At 43.2% G+C, this 15548-nt stretch overlaps 2 protein-coding genes across 4 annotated transcripts in view; one reads left to right on the plus strand and one right to left on the minus strand.

Annotated features, from left to right (window-relative positions):
* The window catches only part of TXNL4A (thioredoxin like 4A), a 29891-nt gene extending 17410 nt beyond the window's left edge, over positions 1–12481 (minus strand). The window contains exons 1-2 of the mRNA XM_075826541.1: positions 12134–12481; positions 4714–4886 (exon numbers count right to left, since the gene is read on the minus strand). Coding sequence (XP_075682656.1) covers positions 4714–4866 — 153 coding nt within the window. The 5' untranslated portion in view covers positions 4867–4886; positions 12134–12481. The remainder of the gene's footprint in view (positions 1–4713; positions 4887–12133) is intronic.
* The window catches only part of LOC142651608 (putative 2-ketogluconate reductase), a 55581-nt gene continuing 52237 nt past the window's right edge, over positions 12205–15548 (plus strand). The window contains exon 1 of one of the 3 annotated variants that reach the window (XM_075826540.1): positions 12205–12873. The gene's annotated coding sequence lies outside the window, so the exon portion shown is untranslated. The remainder of the gene's footprint in view (positions 12874–15548) is intronic. The other 2 variants (XM_075826539.1, XM_075826535.1) reach the window with 2 other exon arrangements.

Consider the following 15548-nt stretch of genomic DNA (forward strand, 5'->3'; position numbering starts at 1 on the left):
GGGGGGCAGGCTGACTGGCGCCACCTACGGGGGGCAGGCTGACTGGCGCCACCTACGGGGGGCAGGCTGACTGGTGCCACCTACGGGGGGCATGCTGACTGGCGCCACCTACAGAGGGCAGTGCGACTGGCGCCATCTACAGAGGGCAGTGCGACTGGCGCCATCTACAGAGGGCAGTGCGACTGGCTTGATCTAGAGGGCAATGCGACTGGCGCCACCTACAGAGGGCATTCGGACTGGCGCCACCTACAGAGGGCATTCGGACTGGCGCCACCTACAGAGGGCATTCGGACTGGCACCACCTACAGAGGGCATTCGGACTGGCGCCACCTACAGAGGGAATTCGGACTGGCGCCACCTACAGGGGGCATTCGGACTGGCGCCATTTACAGGGGGCATTCGGACTGGCGCCATCTACAGGGGCTATCTACAGGGGGCATTCTGACTGGCGCTATCTACAGGGGGCATTCTGACTGGCGCTATCTACAGGGGGCATTGTTAGTGTGTGTGGTGTTTTACTTTACAGTTTTTGACACAATTTAATTAATGGGGACAGAGTATGGTGCGATTATATTCAGGGGCGCAGTGTCCGATACTATTATATTCAGGGGCATAGAGTGTGGCACCGTGAGAATTTTATCTTCGTTTATAGGTGCAAAAATGTTGGAAAAGTGAGGAGCCGAAGAAATCTGAGCGGCAAACTGAAGAAATGGGCTGTGGCCGGGAGAAGTCATCATAGAAGTCTGTACCGGATGGAGAAAAAAAAAAGAGAAAAATGAGTCACTAAATGTAAATGTTTATTTTCCCTGTAACTGATCAGTACTGTAGTAACTGTATGATCTTCAGCTAGATGATGGGTGTATCGTTCTTTTTTTGTTTAACAACAACTCCCAGCATGTCCTAACCATTGTTCTGGCTATACTAGGAGCTGTAGTTTTATGTCGTACAAACTTATATGGCAGGGGGTTAAACTGAATTTGCAAATGATCTCTGTATTGACCTGTATTTGTGCTGGTGCTGTATTTATGTATTGAGCTTGGTTCTGTTGCTGTATATATGTACTGCGATTAGTTCTGATGCTGTATATATGTAATGAGCTTTGTTCTGGGGCTGTATACACGTAGAGAGCTTGGTTTTGCTGCTGTATATATTTACCTTATCTTAAGGTAAAAGTAGATGTTACATCTACTTTTACCTTAAGAGAAAGTGACACATATATATATATATATATATACACATATATACACACATACATACACAGAAAAAACTAAACCCAAAAAAACAATGGATGAATCTCAGTTTTTTCCAATTCAACCGTTACATGGTTCTTTAAATGGTGCCAATAAAAACGACAACTCCTCACGCAAAAAATAATCCTTCACACGCCACTCCATTGACGTCAAAATAAAAAAAGTTATGGCTCTAGGAAGGCGGCGAGTGAAAAATGGCTTAGACTAAGGGGTTAAACAGAGGCAGGTTCTTTAACCCCTTCACGCACCGACGTGCCATTATGTCCAGGTGCGGGGGGTGATGTTTGGAGTGCGCTCACGCGCTCCATATGCTGCAGGTGTCGGCTGTATTTTACAGCGGTCACCCGGGACTAACAGCCAGGAGCAGAGATCGTGCAGTTCCTGGCTGTTTAACCCCTCAAATGCTGCAGTCAATCGCGACCGCAGCACCTGAGGCGTTGAAAAGAGGTGGACGGCCCCCTCTGACAGCTCATCCCCCCCCCCGCCCCCCCGCAGTGAGATCCAGCCCCAGGGCTGCCTTCACTCTGCCTCTGCTAAGCTATGCCTGTGGCAGGGCTTAGCAGATGACTGTAAAAATGACGATATCACTGGTTCAAGACCCCTAGGGGGGCTAATAAAGTGTGTAAAAATTAAAAAAAAAAAAGAAGTGGGAAAGAGTTTTTAGTAGTGAAAAAATATATACATATTAAAAGTTCAAAGAACACCTCCTTTCCCATTTTCTCCCTAAAGTAATGTAAAAAATAAAAAAAGTAAACAAAATTGGTATCGTTGCGTCCGCAAAAAAGTCTGAACCATTACAATATAGCGTTATTTAATGCGCACGGTAAACAATAAAAAATGTAAAACGCCAAAATGATTTTTTTTTGGGTCAACTTCGCTCTCAAAAAAAATGTAAAAAAAGTGATCAAAAAGTTCTACATACCAAAAAAATGGCACCGATAAAAACTACAGCTCATCCCGCCAAAAATAAGCCCTCACACCGCTCAATCGACCAAAAAATAAAAAAAAGTTATGCGCCTCAGAATGTGATGATACAAAACAAATGTTTTTTCTTTGGAAAAGTAGTAAAATATAAAAAAAACTATATAAATTTGGTATCACCGTAATCGTATTGAGCCACAGAATAAAGGTAAGTTGTCATTTTTACCGCATGGTGAAAGCCGTAAAAACGAAACCCAAAAAACAATAGAGGAATCGCAGTTTTTCCCAACTTCAGCCCGCAAAGAATTTTTTTTCAGTTTCCCAGTACATTATGAGGAACTATAAATGGCACCAATAAAAACGACAACTCCTCCCGCAAAAAAATAGACCCCCACAACTCTATTGATGGAAAAAATTAAAACGTTATGGCTCTTGGAATGCGAGGAGAGAAAAAATGAAAATCAAAAATAGCCAAGGCTGGAATTACATAAGTGTGCGCGCTTTGCGCGTGCAAAAAACGCTGCGTTTTGCGCTCGCAAACGGTACTTGACAGCTCCGTGTGTCATCATATGATGCGCGGCTGCGTGATTTTCGCGCAGCCACCATCATTATGACACTGTTTGTATGTTTGTAAACAGAAAAGCACGTGGTGCTTTTCTGTTTTCATTCATAGTTTTACTACTGTTGTGCGAATCATGCGCGTCACACGGAAGTGCTTCCGTGTGCTGCGCGTGATTTTCACGCACCCATTGACTTCAATGGGTTCGTGATACGTGAACAATGCACAAATATAGGACATGTCATGCGTTTCACTCAGCGGACACACGTTGCGTGAAAATCACTGACAGTCTGCACGGCCCCATAGACTAACATAGGTCCGTGTGAGGCGCGTGAAAATTACGCGCGTTGCACGGACGTATTACACGTTTGTCTAAATAAGCCCTCAAGGTTATATTCACGCACAGCAGATTTTTTTTTCTGGAAACCATTAAAATTTAAAGCTCCTGACTCTTTAGGGTCTCAAAGTATTCAGCTTTCTCTTTTCTGTGTGGCTCATTCTGCTTTTACAGCAAATTCAAAACCGTGCCAGCCACCTAAACTGAGATCTGAAAATATATACGGTACAGCGTCTTCAGAGTGTCGAAAGGGGGGGGGGGGGCAGACTTGAAAAAGTGCCCGAGGCACATGGTACCCATAATCCGCCCCTGGTTAAGCTAAACACACTTGATACTAGGGATGCACGATGCATTGAAACTTTGATACTGTTTCGATACCGTGCACTCCCAAACGGTTCGATACCGTTATTTCATGTATTTTGATACTTAGCTGGGCGGCCGCACAGCTAAGTATAGTAACGCATGAATGTATGAGAGCGGGGCTGCGGCTGTGTAATACAGCCATTGCCCCGCTCCTGAGTCCTGACAAATGCGCGCTGTCAGGATGATGCGACGCGGCCGGCGCTGCACTAATGAGCGGCGGCACTGAAGACAGAGCATGGCAGGCGCACTGCAAAACACCCCTATGTTCTGTCTTCAGTGCCTGCGCCGCTGCTCATTAGTGCAGCTCTGACCGGATGACCTTATGTTGACCGTGCGCGCACTTACTGTCAGGAGCGGGGCAATGGCTGTATTACACAGCCGCAGCCCCGCTCTATAACAGCGGAGATCAGGGAAACCTCTCATCTCCGCCACTATTCTCCTGAATGCTGCGATCAAAGCTGACCGCAGCATTCAGAGGTAAATGAGAAATAGGGATGCCGCTTTGGATAGCATCACAGGGAATTCCTGTGACGCAACCGAGGGTCATACCATATATGGGCAGACAGCCCAGGGTCCATTGAAGGACCCCAGGGCTGTCCTACCATATTTTCTGTTGTTAGGGCATACTTAGGTATGTCCTAACAACTGCCTGTGTACTATCCGTACACAGGCTAATGTACTGGCATATAGATATATGCCAGTACATTAAAGTTTAAAAATAAAGTAAAAACTTAAAGTAGTATTAAATAAAATAAAAAATACACATACACCTTTTTTTACAATAAACATTATAATAAGTCTCAAATACATAAACTATACACATTAGGTATTGGCGCGGCCGTAATAACCTGCACAACAATTTTTTTTGTGTCATTTATAATGTGTACGCTGTAAAAAATGTAATAAAAACTGCTTTCTTTCACTTAATAATGTGGGGCATGAGGTGTGATGAATGTAACCTCCATGTGCCTCACATTAATAGTAATTAACCCCATCATGTACCTTACACAACCCATTATGACTGGGAAACATGATGGGGTTAATTACAATTAATGTGAGGCACATGGAGGTTACATTCATCACACCTCGTGCCTCAGAAAATGGAATAACCTTTTTTTTTTTATTACTGTTGGGAAAGTATTGTTTTGGTATCGAAATCGCAATTCTACACAAAGTATCGTTATCGAAGTCCAAATTCTGGTATCGTGGCATCCATACTTGATACAGAATGAATAGTTAAATATGCAGCGGTCCAGCACCTATATCCCCAGGTCCACACTGACCTTCTCAGCTATGCTGTACAAAACTTCATCCATCTTCATACACGTTGGATCCCAGTCATGTCCAAAGCGGATAACCAACACACGGTCTTCCTCAGAAAGTATGGCCTGGTCAACTTGCCAGCCATTGTGCAAATGTGGAAGCATATAAGACATCTTGGCAACTTTCTTTTACCCTTACAAGAAGAGAAAGACAAAGCATTAACAATACATAAACATCCATGACGGTTAAAGGAGCACTCCCCTTTATTTATTTATTTTTTTACATCACCCTCCATTTGTACATTGGTGTTTCAGTGGGGTGCTTTGAGCAGAAATACTTACCGATCCCCGCATCTTGTATTTTTCGGCTCCAGCACCACTCACGTAATCTTCCCTCTGGCTTGTCTGGAGTCACTGTGCTTTTGAATAAACCGGAACTCAGGTTCTCAATGTATTCCAAGGGGAGCCAGAACAAGGTGCCATAGGAATGCATTGAGATCCTTACTTCCGGTTTTCTGAACAGCAGTGATTCCAGACCAGGTCAGAATGAAAAAAACGACAAGATGCGGGGATCAATAAGTATTTCTACACACAGCACCCCACTGAAACACCAACAGTGTACAAATGGAAGGTGCAATAAAAAAAATAAAGTGGAGTGCTTCTTTAAATGTCTCCCTGAGCCCACTGTTGGAAAGGCTCAATCCATACGATGTTTGGGGCATTCAGTTTTAGTATATACAGTATTTTGTTCATGGTTTTCTACGTAATAACATATGCTCAGCTATATGAAAAAAACTTGGTATGAAGTAACATACTACTGCCAGTGACTTTTATTGTATAAATTAAAAGGCACACGACAATTGCATATAGCTTAGGCCCCCTTTACTTCCAGTTTTCCACTACATTTGCTTACAGTGGGATACCTTGCCGGAACTCCCCAGGCAGGGCGTTACCTGAAGCACTGTGCCCGTGGAAGCTCCTGATGTCACTCTCCATACATGGACTGTGAGGTCAGCAGTTTTCAGAAGCGCTCTAACCAGGGATTTCGGCCCTGGGGTAGTTCCTGACGTCACTGTCCATAATTAATAATAATAATAATAATCTTTATTTATATAGCGCCAACATATTACGCAGCACTTTGGACAGTGACATCAGGAGCTTCACTAGAGCCGGAATCCAAGGTTAGAGTGCCACTGCTCTTCCTGGGACTCCAACTCCAGGGAAGCTCCCCGACGTCTACGTTTAATGTATACCTGTGATGGATGCTATACAGTGGCATCGTTCAACCATAGGCTCCCACGTTAACAAAATGTACACTACCGTTCAAAAGTTTAGGGTCACTTAGAAATGTCCTTATTTTTGAAAGAAAAGCAGTTTTTTTCAATGAAGATAACATTAAATTAATCAGAAATACACTCTATACATTGTTAATGTGGTAAATGACTATTCTAGCTGCAAACGTTTGGTTTTTAATGCAATATCTACATAGGTGTATAGAGGCCCATTTCCAGCAACCATCACTCCAGTGTTCTAATGCTACATTGTGTTTGCTAACTGTGTAAGAAGGCTAATGGATGATTAGAAAACCCTTGTGCAATTATGTTAGCATCGCTGTAAACAGTTTTGCTGTTTAGAAGAGCTATAAAACTGACCTTCCTTTGAGCTAGTTGAGAATCTGGAGCATTACATTTGTGGGTTCGATTAAACTCTCACAATGGCTAGAAAAAGAGAGATTTCATGTGAAACTCGACAGTCTATTCTTGTTTTTAGAAATGAAGGCTATTCCATGCGAGAAATTGCCAAGAAACGGAAGATTTCCTACAACGGTGTGTACTACTCCCTTCAGAGGACAGCACAAACAGGCTCTAACCAGAGTAGAAAGAGAAGTGGGAGACCCCGCTGCACAACTGAGCAACAAGACAAGTACATCAGTGCTCCGATGTGGACCAGTGAGATGGCGCTGCCGTGATTAGCAAAGTATGTATTTTCTGTGTATTGTGTGTTGTCCTTGTGGTGATTGGCTCAAGCAAACTATAAAGGGCCTGCTTTTTGGTCCTGACACCACCCCCAGACAAAGGCTTCCGGGCCGAAACGTGCGTCGGGGTGGACACCAGAGACAGTAACATTTATGATGGGTAAGAGTTTCCTATTAATATAGACCTTCTGATACGGGCGTTTACTCTCTTCTTTCACCTATTTATACAGGTAATTCCCTGCTGTCTACTTAGGCATCTTCCTGGATGCACGATGTGGCAATGCCACATGGTGCATTTATATCAATTACTATATTTTATAGATTCATCCATATGGTCATTATGCATCATTATTGACATATAGCCCATGAAGTAAGTGCTGAGTAGGTCCTCTTACCTATATATAGACTATAAATATATCATACAAGTGTAATGAGCTGTACCTTTATTGTCTTGGAGTTACACAGTGTCAGCCACACATTTATATGTATATGATTACCTTCTCTGTACAATCTGGTTGTCTTTCCGCACTGTGTAAATCATCTCTGCTTTTAAATTTTTTGATATTTTATATTTCTAAAATAAAATTATACTGTTTTAATTGTACTTTAGTGTGTCAGACTCCATTCTTTAGGTTTATTAAGTACATTAGTCTCTAGTTTGAGAAATAGACGCCTCACAGGTCTTCAACTGGCAGCTTCATTAAATAGTACCCGCAAAACGCCAGTGTCAACGTCTACAGTGAAGAGGCGACTCCGGGATGCTGGCCTTCAGGGCAGAGTGGCAAAGAAAAAGCCATATCTGAGACTGGCTAATAAATGGAAAAGATTAATATGGGCAAAAGCACACAGACATTGGACAGAGGAAGATTGGAAAAAAGTGTTATGGACAGACGAATCCAAGTTTGAGGTGTTTGGATCACACAGAAGAACATTTGTGAGACGCAGAACAACTGAAAAGATGCTGGAAGAGTACCTGACGCCATCTGTCAAGCATGGGGGAGGTAATGTGATGGTCTGGGGTTGCTTTGGTGCTGGTAAAGTGGGAGATTTGTACAAGGTAAAAGGGATTTTGAATAAGGAAGGCTATCACTCCATTTTGCAACGCCATGCCATACCCTGTGGACAGCGCTTGATTGGAGCCAATTTCATCCTACAACAGGACAATGACCCAAAGCACACCTCCAAATCATGCAAGAACTATTTAGGGAAGAAGCAGGCAGCTGGTATTCTATCTGTAATGGAGTGGCCAGCGCAGTCACCAGATCTCAACCCCATAGAGCTGTTGTGGGAGCAGCTTGACTGTATGGTACGCAAGAAGTGCCCATCAAGCCAATCCAACTTGTGGGAGGGGCTTCTGAAAGCATGGGGTGAAATTTCTCCCGATTACCTCAGCAAATTAACAGCTAGAATGCCAAAGGTCTGCAATGCTGTAATTGGAGCAAATGGAGCATTCTTTGACTAAAGCAAAAGTTTGAAGGAGAAAATTATTATTTCAAATAAAAATCATTATTTCTAACCTTGTCAATGTCTTGTCTATATTTTCTAGTCATTTTGCAACTCATTTGATAAATATAAGTGTGAGTTTTCATGGAAAACACAAAATTGTCTGGGTGACCCCAAACTTTTGAACGGTAGTGTATGCTGCGCAGTATACTTTTTTTTGTGTGATCCCTTAGGATGAAGTAGCATAGTCTACTACGCTATTCCATACTTTAAAAAAATAAAAAAAGGCATAATGGCATATACCAGCCTGACAGCGCCTAAAAGGACAATCATTTGGCCTCTGTCGGGCTAATGGAGCCCTTTGGACACTTTAGCGCGTACGTTGGGAGCTTTTCCATCTTACACGCTAGCCATAGAGCATAAACGTGATGTAGAGGGGGATTTTTATAGCATGCAAAAAAAAATAATTATGATGTGTTCAGCAATGTGGTAGACTATGCTAGGATACACAGGATACATTTGGATAATTTTTTTTCCTAACTAAACGCATCCTTCTGATGTCGCCCATAAACATGGTATGAATAGAGCATAACTAAAGCACCTGCGATCACACGTAGTTCTGAAACCATTAGATAATGTCTCGTGAGGTCACATTGGGCGGCACGCGATCATTATTGCATAACTAAAGCGGTCCATACACTAGTGATTATAGATGGCTGAAGTTTCAGATTCAAGCCAATTGCTGCGACGCCAACTGTTGTGACATCATTAACATTCCCTGATTGCGCCCACGTCACAGAACAAGGCAGAGACCATCAGTGCATTCAATGTGATATATGGAGTTGTCGTTCAAACCTACAACCTTTTCAGACCATCTATAAAGTTGTTCACTGTATGGTAATCAAAAATCCTTTGTAGCCTATAAGGAAATATGGACGTCAGAGGGTGTGCCCCGCTTGGGACTCCTATTAGCCAGTGCGGAGAGTCGCTAATAAAGATCAGTTCTTGTGGACCTGGTCTATCCATGAATTGCATGATCGACACGTAACGCTACATGCTACAGCAAGGGAAATAAGTGACGGGCTTGCAGTTTTAGATGCTACACATGCGGAGCACAGCTGATCACCCGGCCCTAAAAAGGGGTTGTCATGATGTGATTGACGCTACGTGTAGAGATCCACTTCATTCCTTTCTCCTCAAAAGCGTAGTCTTGAAAAAACAGAAGTAGGGAAGGAAAAAAAAAAGGGGGGGGGGAGGAAAAAAGAACAGGCGCTGATCTAAGGTAATATTGTATGACCAGTTTATGTGACTTGATACAAAAGACAGCAACTCATCGGCATAGGTGAGTCTAGCTGGTGAGAGTGTTTACTCACCCTATGGAATTGTGCAAAGTTCACAGAGTTTAGAGTCTCTATGACAACAGAGACATTTAGCATACAAATATACATATTGGAGTGCCTTTTCACATATTTTTCGAACATAAAATAACCCCCAATGCCTGTTTTAATATTTTAACCCGTCAGGCCTCATGCACACGACCGTAGACATGAGCACAGCCGTGATTTTCGAGTCTGCCGGCCACGGAGTGTCAGCCGCAAGCCACCCGCAAATCCCGGGCTGTGCACATGGCCGAGGCCATTATTTTCAATGAGCCCAGACCGCAGAACACGGCCGTAATAAGACATGTCCGTTCTTTCTGCGGTTCGGGCTCCGGGGCCATGCACTGACTGTGGAAACCACGGTCGTGTGCATGGCCCCATAGGAATGAATGGGGCCGCAATTCTCCCGTGGATTTTCGGAGGAAATGTGGCCGCAAAAGCACGTTCGTGTGCATGGGGCCTTAATGACTAGCCTATTTTAGACCTTAATGACCAAGCTGTTGTAATTTTTAATAGCACCATTTTGGGGTACATAGAATTTATTGATTAACTTTTATTAACTTTTTTTTGGGGGGGAGGAATAGAAAACAAACTGCAATTTCGCCACTCTTTTTCGCGTCTTAAATCAACGGCGTTTACCATGTGGTATAAATAACACAATAACTATTCAGCGGGTTGTCACGATTGCAACGATAACAAATGTATATAGATTTTTTTGTGTTTTACTACTTTTACACAGTGAAAACACTTTTTTCAAAATTATTTGTTTTTGTGTCTCCATATTTGAAGAGCCATAATTTTATTTTTTCACCGATGCAGTTATATGAGGGCTTTGTTTTGCGGGAAGACTTGTAGTTTTTATTGGTACAATTTTTGAGTAGATGCGACTTTTTGATCACTTTTTATCACATTTTTTTTAAGGCAGGATTCAAAGAAAACAGCAATTTTTGTATTTTTTTTTACGACGTTCACCGTGCGGGTTAAATGATGTGATAACTTTATAGTTGGGGTCGTTACAGATGCGGCGATATTATAATTTTTTTACTTTATTTTGTTTTTTAATAATAAAGCAGTTTGTAAAAGGGGAAAAAGTGGATTTTTCTTTTTTAAACTTTTTATTAAACTTTTTTACTTGTCCCACTAGGGGACTTCACTATGCGATCGTCCGATCACATTTATAATACACTGCAATACTTCTGTATTGCGGTGTATTATGCCTATCCGTGTAAAACGCCTCAGGCATGACCTAGCAGGCATACACTACAGGCAGACCTGGGGGACTTTATTAGGCCCCCGGCTGCCATGGGAGACACAGACACTCGGCAATCTTATCGCCGGGTGCCGGTGGGATGAGAGGGAGCACTCTCCCTCTCTCCAAAACAACTCAGATGCGGTGCTCGCTATTGAGCGCTGCATCTGAGGGGTTAAACGGGTGAGATCGATACTGATGGTGATCTCACCCGTTATATCAGGGATGTCGCCAGCCCTCAGCTACATCTGGCAGCTCAGAGCAGGGAGATTTGACAGCTCCCTGCTCTGTTTACTTATTCTGATGCAGCGCCCTAAAAAGGCTATTGCATCGGAATAAAGCCTGTTAGTGGCCGCCCTATAAAAACACTATGGGGCGGTCACTAACGTGTTTGAAATGACATTAAAAGACATAAAATCATAATATCGCTTTTAATTGTATATTAGATGGATTATCTGCACTTTCAGTTGATTCCATGTGTTTCTTATAGTCTTTATATGTATTTGGAACTTTTTTTACTTAATTACGAGTACTAACCAACGGCAGAGGAACGGGAGCTTGCCACTCCCACTATGAACCCTCACCCGAAACTTTGACCCGGAAGTAATTTCTCTGAGTGAGCATAAAAGGATTGCATTTGTTTGTATTTAGCAGCCTGATGAAGACTCAGGTTCTGGGTCGAACCGCGTAGCACACTAGTACTGTTTTACGGTTTTATTTGTTTTTATCGTTTCATCATATATATGGAATAAATTCTAAGTTTCACCCAAACGAGAAGTGAGTGGATCGTTCCTTACCTAACAAGGGGAACTACGAAATATACCAAATACGTACAGGAGCGCCTCAAGGAGTGAATTTTTCTGCATAATCCATTGGATATTCTCCTCAAAAGCAAAACTGATCCCAGCATATTGGAGAAAGAAAGCCTTTTCTTAGGGTTTGCTTTCCTTCTCTTTTCTGCTAGGGTCAATTCTATTTTGAAAAATGAAGAAGAGAGAATCTCCTCAACAGAGTGAATGCAGCTTTACCTACAAGGGAAGGGGAGGTTTAATAAAGTATATCGTTGGTGCTTTTTATTGTCCCCACGTGGAAGAACATTCTGTCGTGAATGTCTGCCGCACGTCTTCAACTGAAATGAATGAGATCACGACCAAGTCAGGTCAAAGTTGCAGAAGGTTTTCTGTCTGAGATAAAACTCAAACTATTTGTCCGCAGGTCACATGACCGTGTGTAGCCCCAGCATAGAATAGCTAGTAGGGTCTACATGAGAAAAGATGAATGTGAATCAGAAGGGCAGTCACGTCAGTACAATAGCAGGAGCGTGCGGGAAACTGTCCTCAGAATAGTCGTCAGTGTAGAGCGCAGCAGCCCGGAGGCGCCAGCATGGTCACTTACCACACAGCTCGAAGACGGAACAAGGCGGCAGCCGCCAACACCGGTAACAGATCTTCTCCACCACACAGAAGCAACAGAACCGAATCCACCCACAAGCCCGCACAGGAACCTCCTGGAAATTTCCAAGTTCGAAACCTATCCCGCCATGTTTACCAAGGGAAATGGAAAACAACGGCCTCTCCCCGATGCAAAAATAGAAATAGAATCGTATAATATTGAGCTATTGATAATTCTAAAACGTCTAGAAATGTCCACATGTGCAAACTATGTCAATTTTTCGTAACAATTTAACAGCAGTAGAAAAACAAACTCTGCCAATGTCTTGATACCCAAATCAAAGATGGCGGCCGAAGTCTCCGACGTAACATCGGCGCTCTAGAACTAGTATCACAGTGACATCACATATGATTCCGCCCATTTCAGGATGCTACAGTAGCCCGCTGTAAACATAGAATATTCCATTTTGTCACAGGATTGTCCATTAACCATATATGAGCCACTATATTTTATGTAGCCAGCATGATTTGTACTCCAGCAGCTGGAGGGAGACAAACTGATGTAGAGACGCGAAGTCTGGATGTACTCGTGTGTGGGGGAAGCTGTGATTATTCTACTGCCACTGGCGAGAGTCAGGGCAGCCCTGATATTAGGTACACAAGGACCGGCACTGCGCATGCCCACTGCCGGCACTAGATTTTCTCTGAGGGCACAGCCACTCTGCTGAAATTTACCAGCTGTAGGTGAGTTGAAGTTCTGTGCAGTAACCGCCCTGTGATCTAGACCTCCTATTATTCTGCTATGCAGGGCAGTGTAATGTTATACACAGTCGAGTCACGTTATTAAGTCAACCTACTTTCGACGTCGGCAGCGCTTTGCCCATATGGAAAGTGATGTTTAGTGGGCGTATAAGGTGTCTCTGAGCACATATCACTTGTTAGGCCTCATGCACACAACCATATTTTTTCCCTCCCGTAAATACTGGCGTAAATACGGGTCCGGTGTCACACGTATTCGACCCGTTTTGCAGCAGTATTTACGGACCCGTGCCCGTAAATACGGTTCCGGTGTCACCAGTATTCCACCCGTGTTTACGGGCACGTTTTCGATGCAAAATTGCACTGCACTAATCGGCAGCCCCTTCTTTCTATCAGTTAAGGCTAGAGAGAAGGGGCAGGCCTTTCCGAGGTAAAAGTAAAAGAAATTCATACTTACCCGGTCGTTGCCTTGGTGACGCGTCCCTCTCTTGACATCCAGCCCGACATCCCTGGATGACGCGGCAGTCCATGTGACCGCTGCAGCATGTGATTGGCTGCAGCGGTCACATGGGCTGAAACGTCATCCAGGGATGTCGGGCCGGATGTCGAGAGGGTCGCGTCACCAAGGCAACGGCCGGGAGGAAGAAGCAGGAAGTTCTCGGTAAGTATGAACGTCTTTTTTTTTTTTTTTACAAGTTGCTCTATATTGTGATTGGAATTCACTGTCCAGGGTGCTGAAAGAGTTACTGCCGATCAGTTAACTCTTTCAGCACCCTGGACAGTGACTATTTACTGACGTCACCTAGCAACGCTGCCGTAATGACGGGTGCACACACGTAGCCACCCGTCATTACGGGAGCTCCTTAGACTTCTATGGGCTGCCCGTGCCGTTACTACGGCCTGAAATAGGACATGTTCTATCTTTTTCAACGGCACGGGCACCTTCCCGTAAGAAAACGGGAAGGTACCCGTGGCCAATAGAAGTCTATGAGCCTGTTATTACGGGTCGTAATTACGACCTTAATAACGGGAGTTTTTACGGTCGTGTGCATGAGGCCTTACCATGGGTAAAAGGGTCGATTTCTCAGAGGTGCAAAAAGGGATGATTATTGGCTTTTTGGCCTAGGGTGGCAGTATTTCTCAAACAGAGCAGCCTGTGAACTGCTTGCATGCTGCTATGGTGAAATAAGATACACACAATGATAGAGTATTCCGTTCCGTTAATTATCAATTTTACTGCCTGAACATAGAACGATTAAAATATTAGTTTATTAAATTGTTTCATTAAAATGAGCTCTCCTAGCCCTAAGTGACAATATAACAGGCTCAGATGAGGTAGTCAGTAATAAGGAGAGGTGTGCTGATGTGATAGCGTAGTTACAGACACCAAGCAACGCCTCACCCCTTACGATATATTCTACTGACACACCTCACTGACTAACAGACAATCCAACGCGTTTCAGTGCCACATACATAAGTGACACATCATCAGGGATTATCAATTCTTGCGATATAGTGTATTGTTTCACTGTTAATTCAGCCGGCTAGCACAATTGTGTGCTTGTTAAACCTCCCGGCGCGTGTACGACTCTAATGCATTGGCCGCACACGCGCCGGCGAAGTTCCGGTCTATTTGACAGGCCAAAGCCCACCCACTCTGCTGACGTGGCTTAGGCCAGGCACCAACCCGCAGTGAACACGTCAACAGAATGACGTTGCAGGTTGAGTGCCGAGCCTCCTTTCTGGCCACCAATCAGCTTTATCAAGAACGACACAGCGTCCTATGTTGCCTTGGAGATCTCAAGGCGGACATACATTCCTGCATAGATCAAATACCGCGGTGCACATACCTCCCAAACCAACACAAAGACATCAGCCACACCATATAAACGCCAGATATTTTATAGCTAGTTTAATGGAAACTTTTATGGTAAATATTCGAAATATATATATATCTATACGATCAAAGAACACAAGGCAACATACCAGGTTCTTGCTACATACTGGAGTCGCACGCCGAGAGCACGTCCCTGGATCATGTATACATTTACTATAATTAAAATAACATGAAGGATCCCATTAAACTCTTTATCGAGTTTTTTCCTTTTGTCTAATGTTTGGCATTTGGTGTTGCGGTTAGTTTCTCTGTCTGGGGTCTAGGTGGACCGTGGTATTTGATCGATGTTGGGGTTTGGTGTCTGCCTGGTGATCTCCAAAAAAATTTGGTCGATAAATTCAATATTTTTGGTGAAAAACACCAAAATTTTGAGAAAATTTTAAAAAAATTTGCATTTTTCTAAATTTAAATGTAACTGGTTGTAAGACAGATAGTTATACCGCACACAATAGTTACTAATTAACATCCCCATATGTCTACTTTATGTTTGCATCGTTTTTTGAACATCCTTTTATTTTTCTAGGACGTTACAAGGCTTATAAGTTTAGCAGCAATTTCACACATTTTCAAGAGAATTTCAAAAGCCTATTTTTTTAGGGAACAGTTCAGATCTGAAGTCGCTTTGAGGGCCTTATATGTTAGGAACCCCCACAAATCATGCCATTTTAAAAACCACCCCTTAAAGTATTCAAAACAGCATTTAGAAAGTTTCACAGGAATTAAAGCAAAGTGGAAGGGAAATTTGCAAATTTCATTTTTTTTG

This window comes from Rhinoderma darwinii, chromosome 5 (assembly GCF_050947455.1).
Source record: "Rhinoderma darwinii isolate aRhiDar2 chromosome 5, aRhiDar2.hap1, whole genome shotgun sequence".
Lineage (NCBI taxonomy): Eukaryota > Metazoa > Chordata > Amphibia > Anura > Rhinodermatidae > Rhinoderma > Rhinoderma darwinii.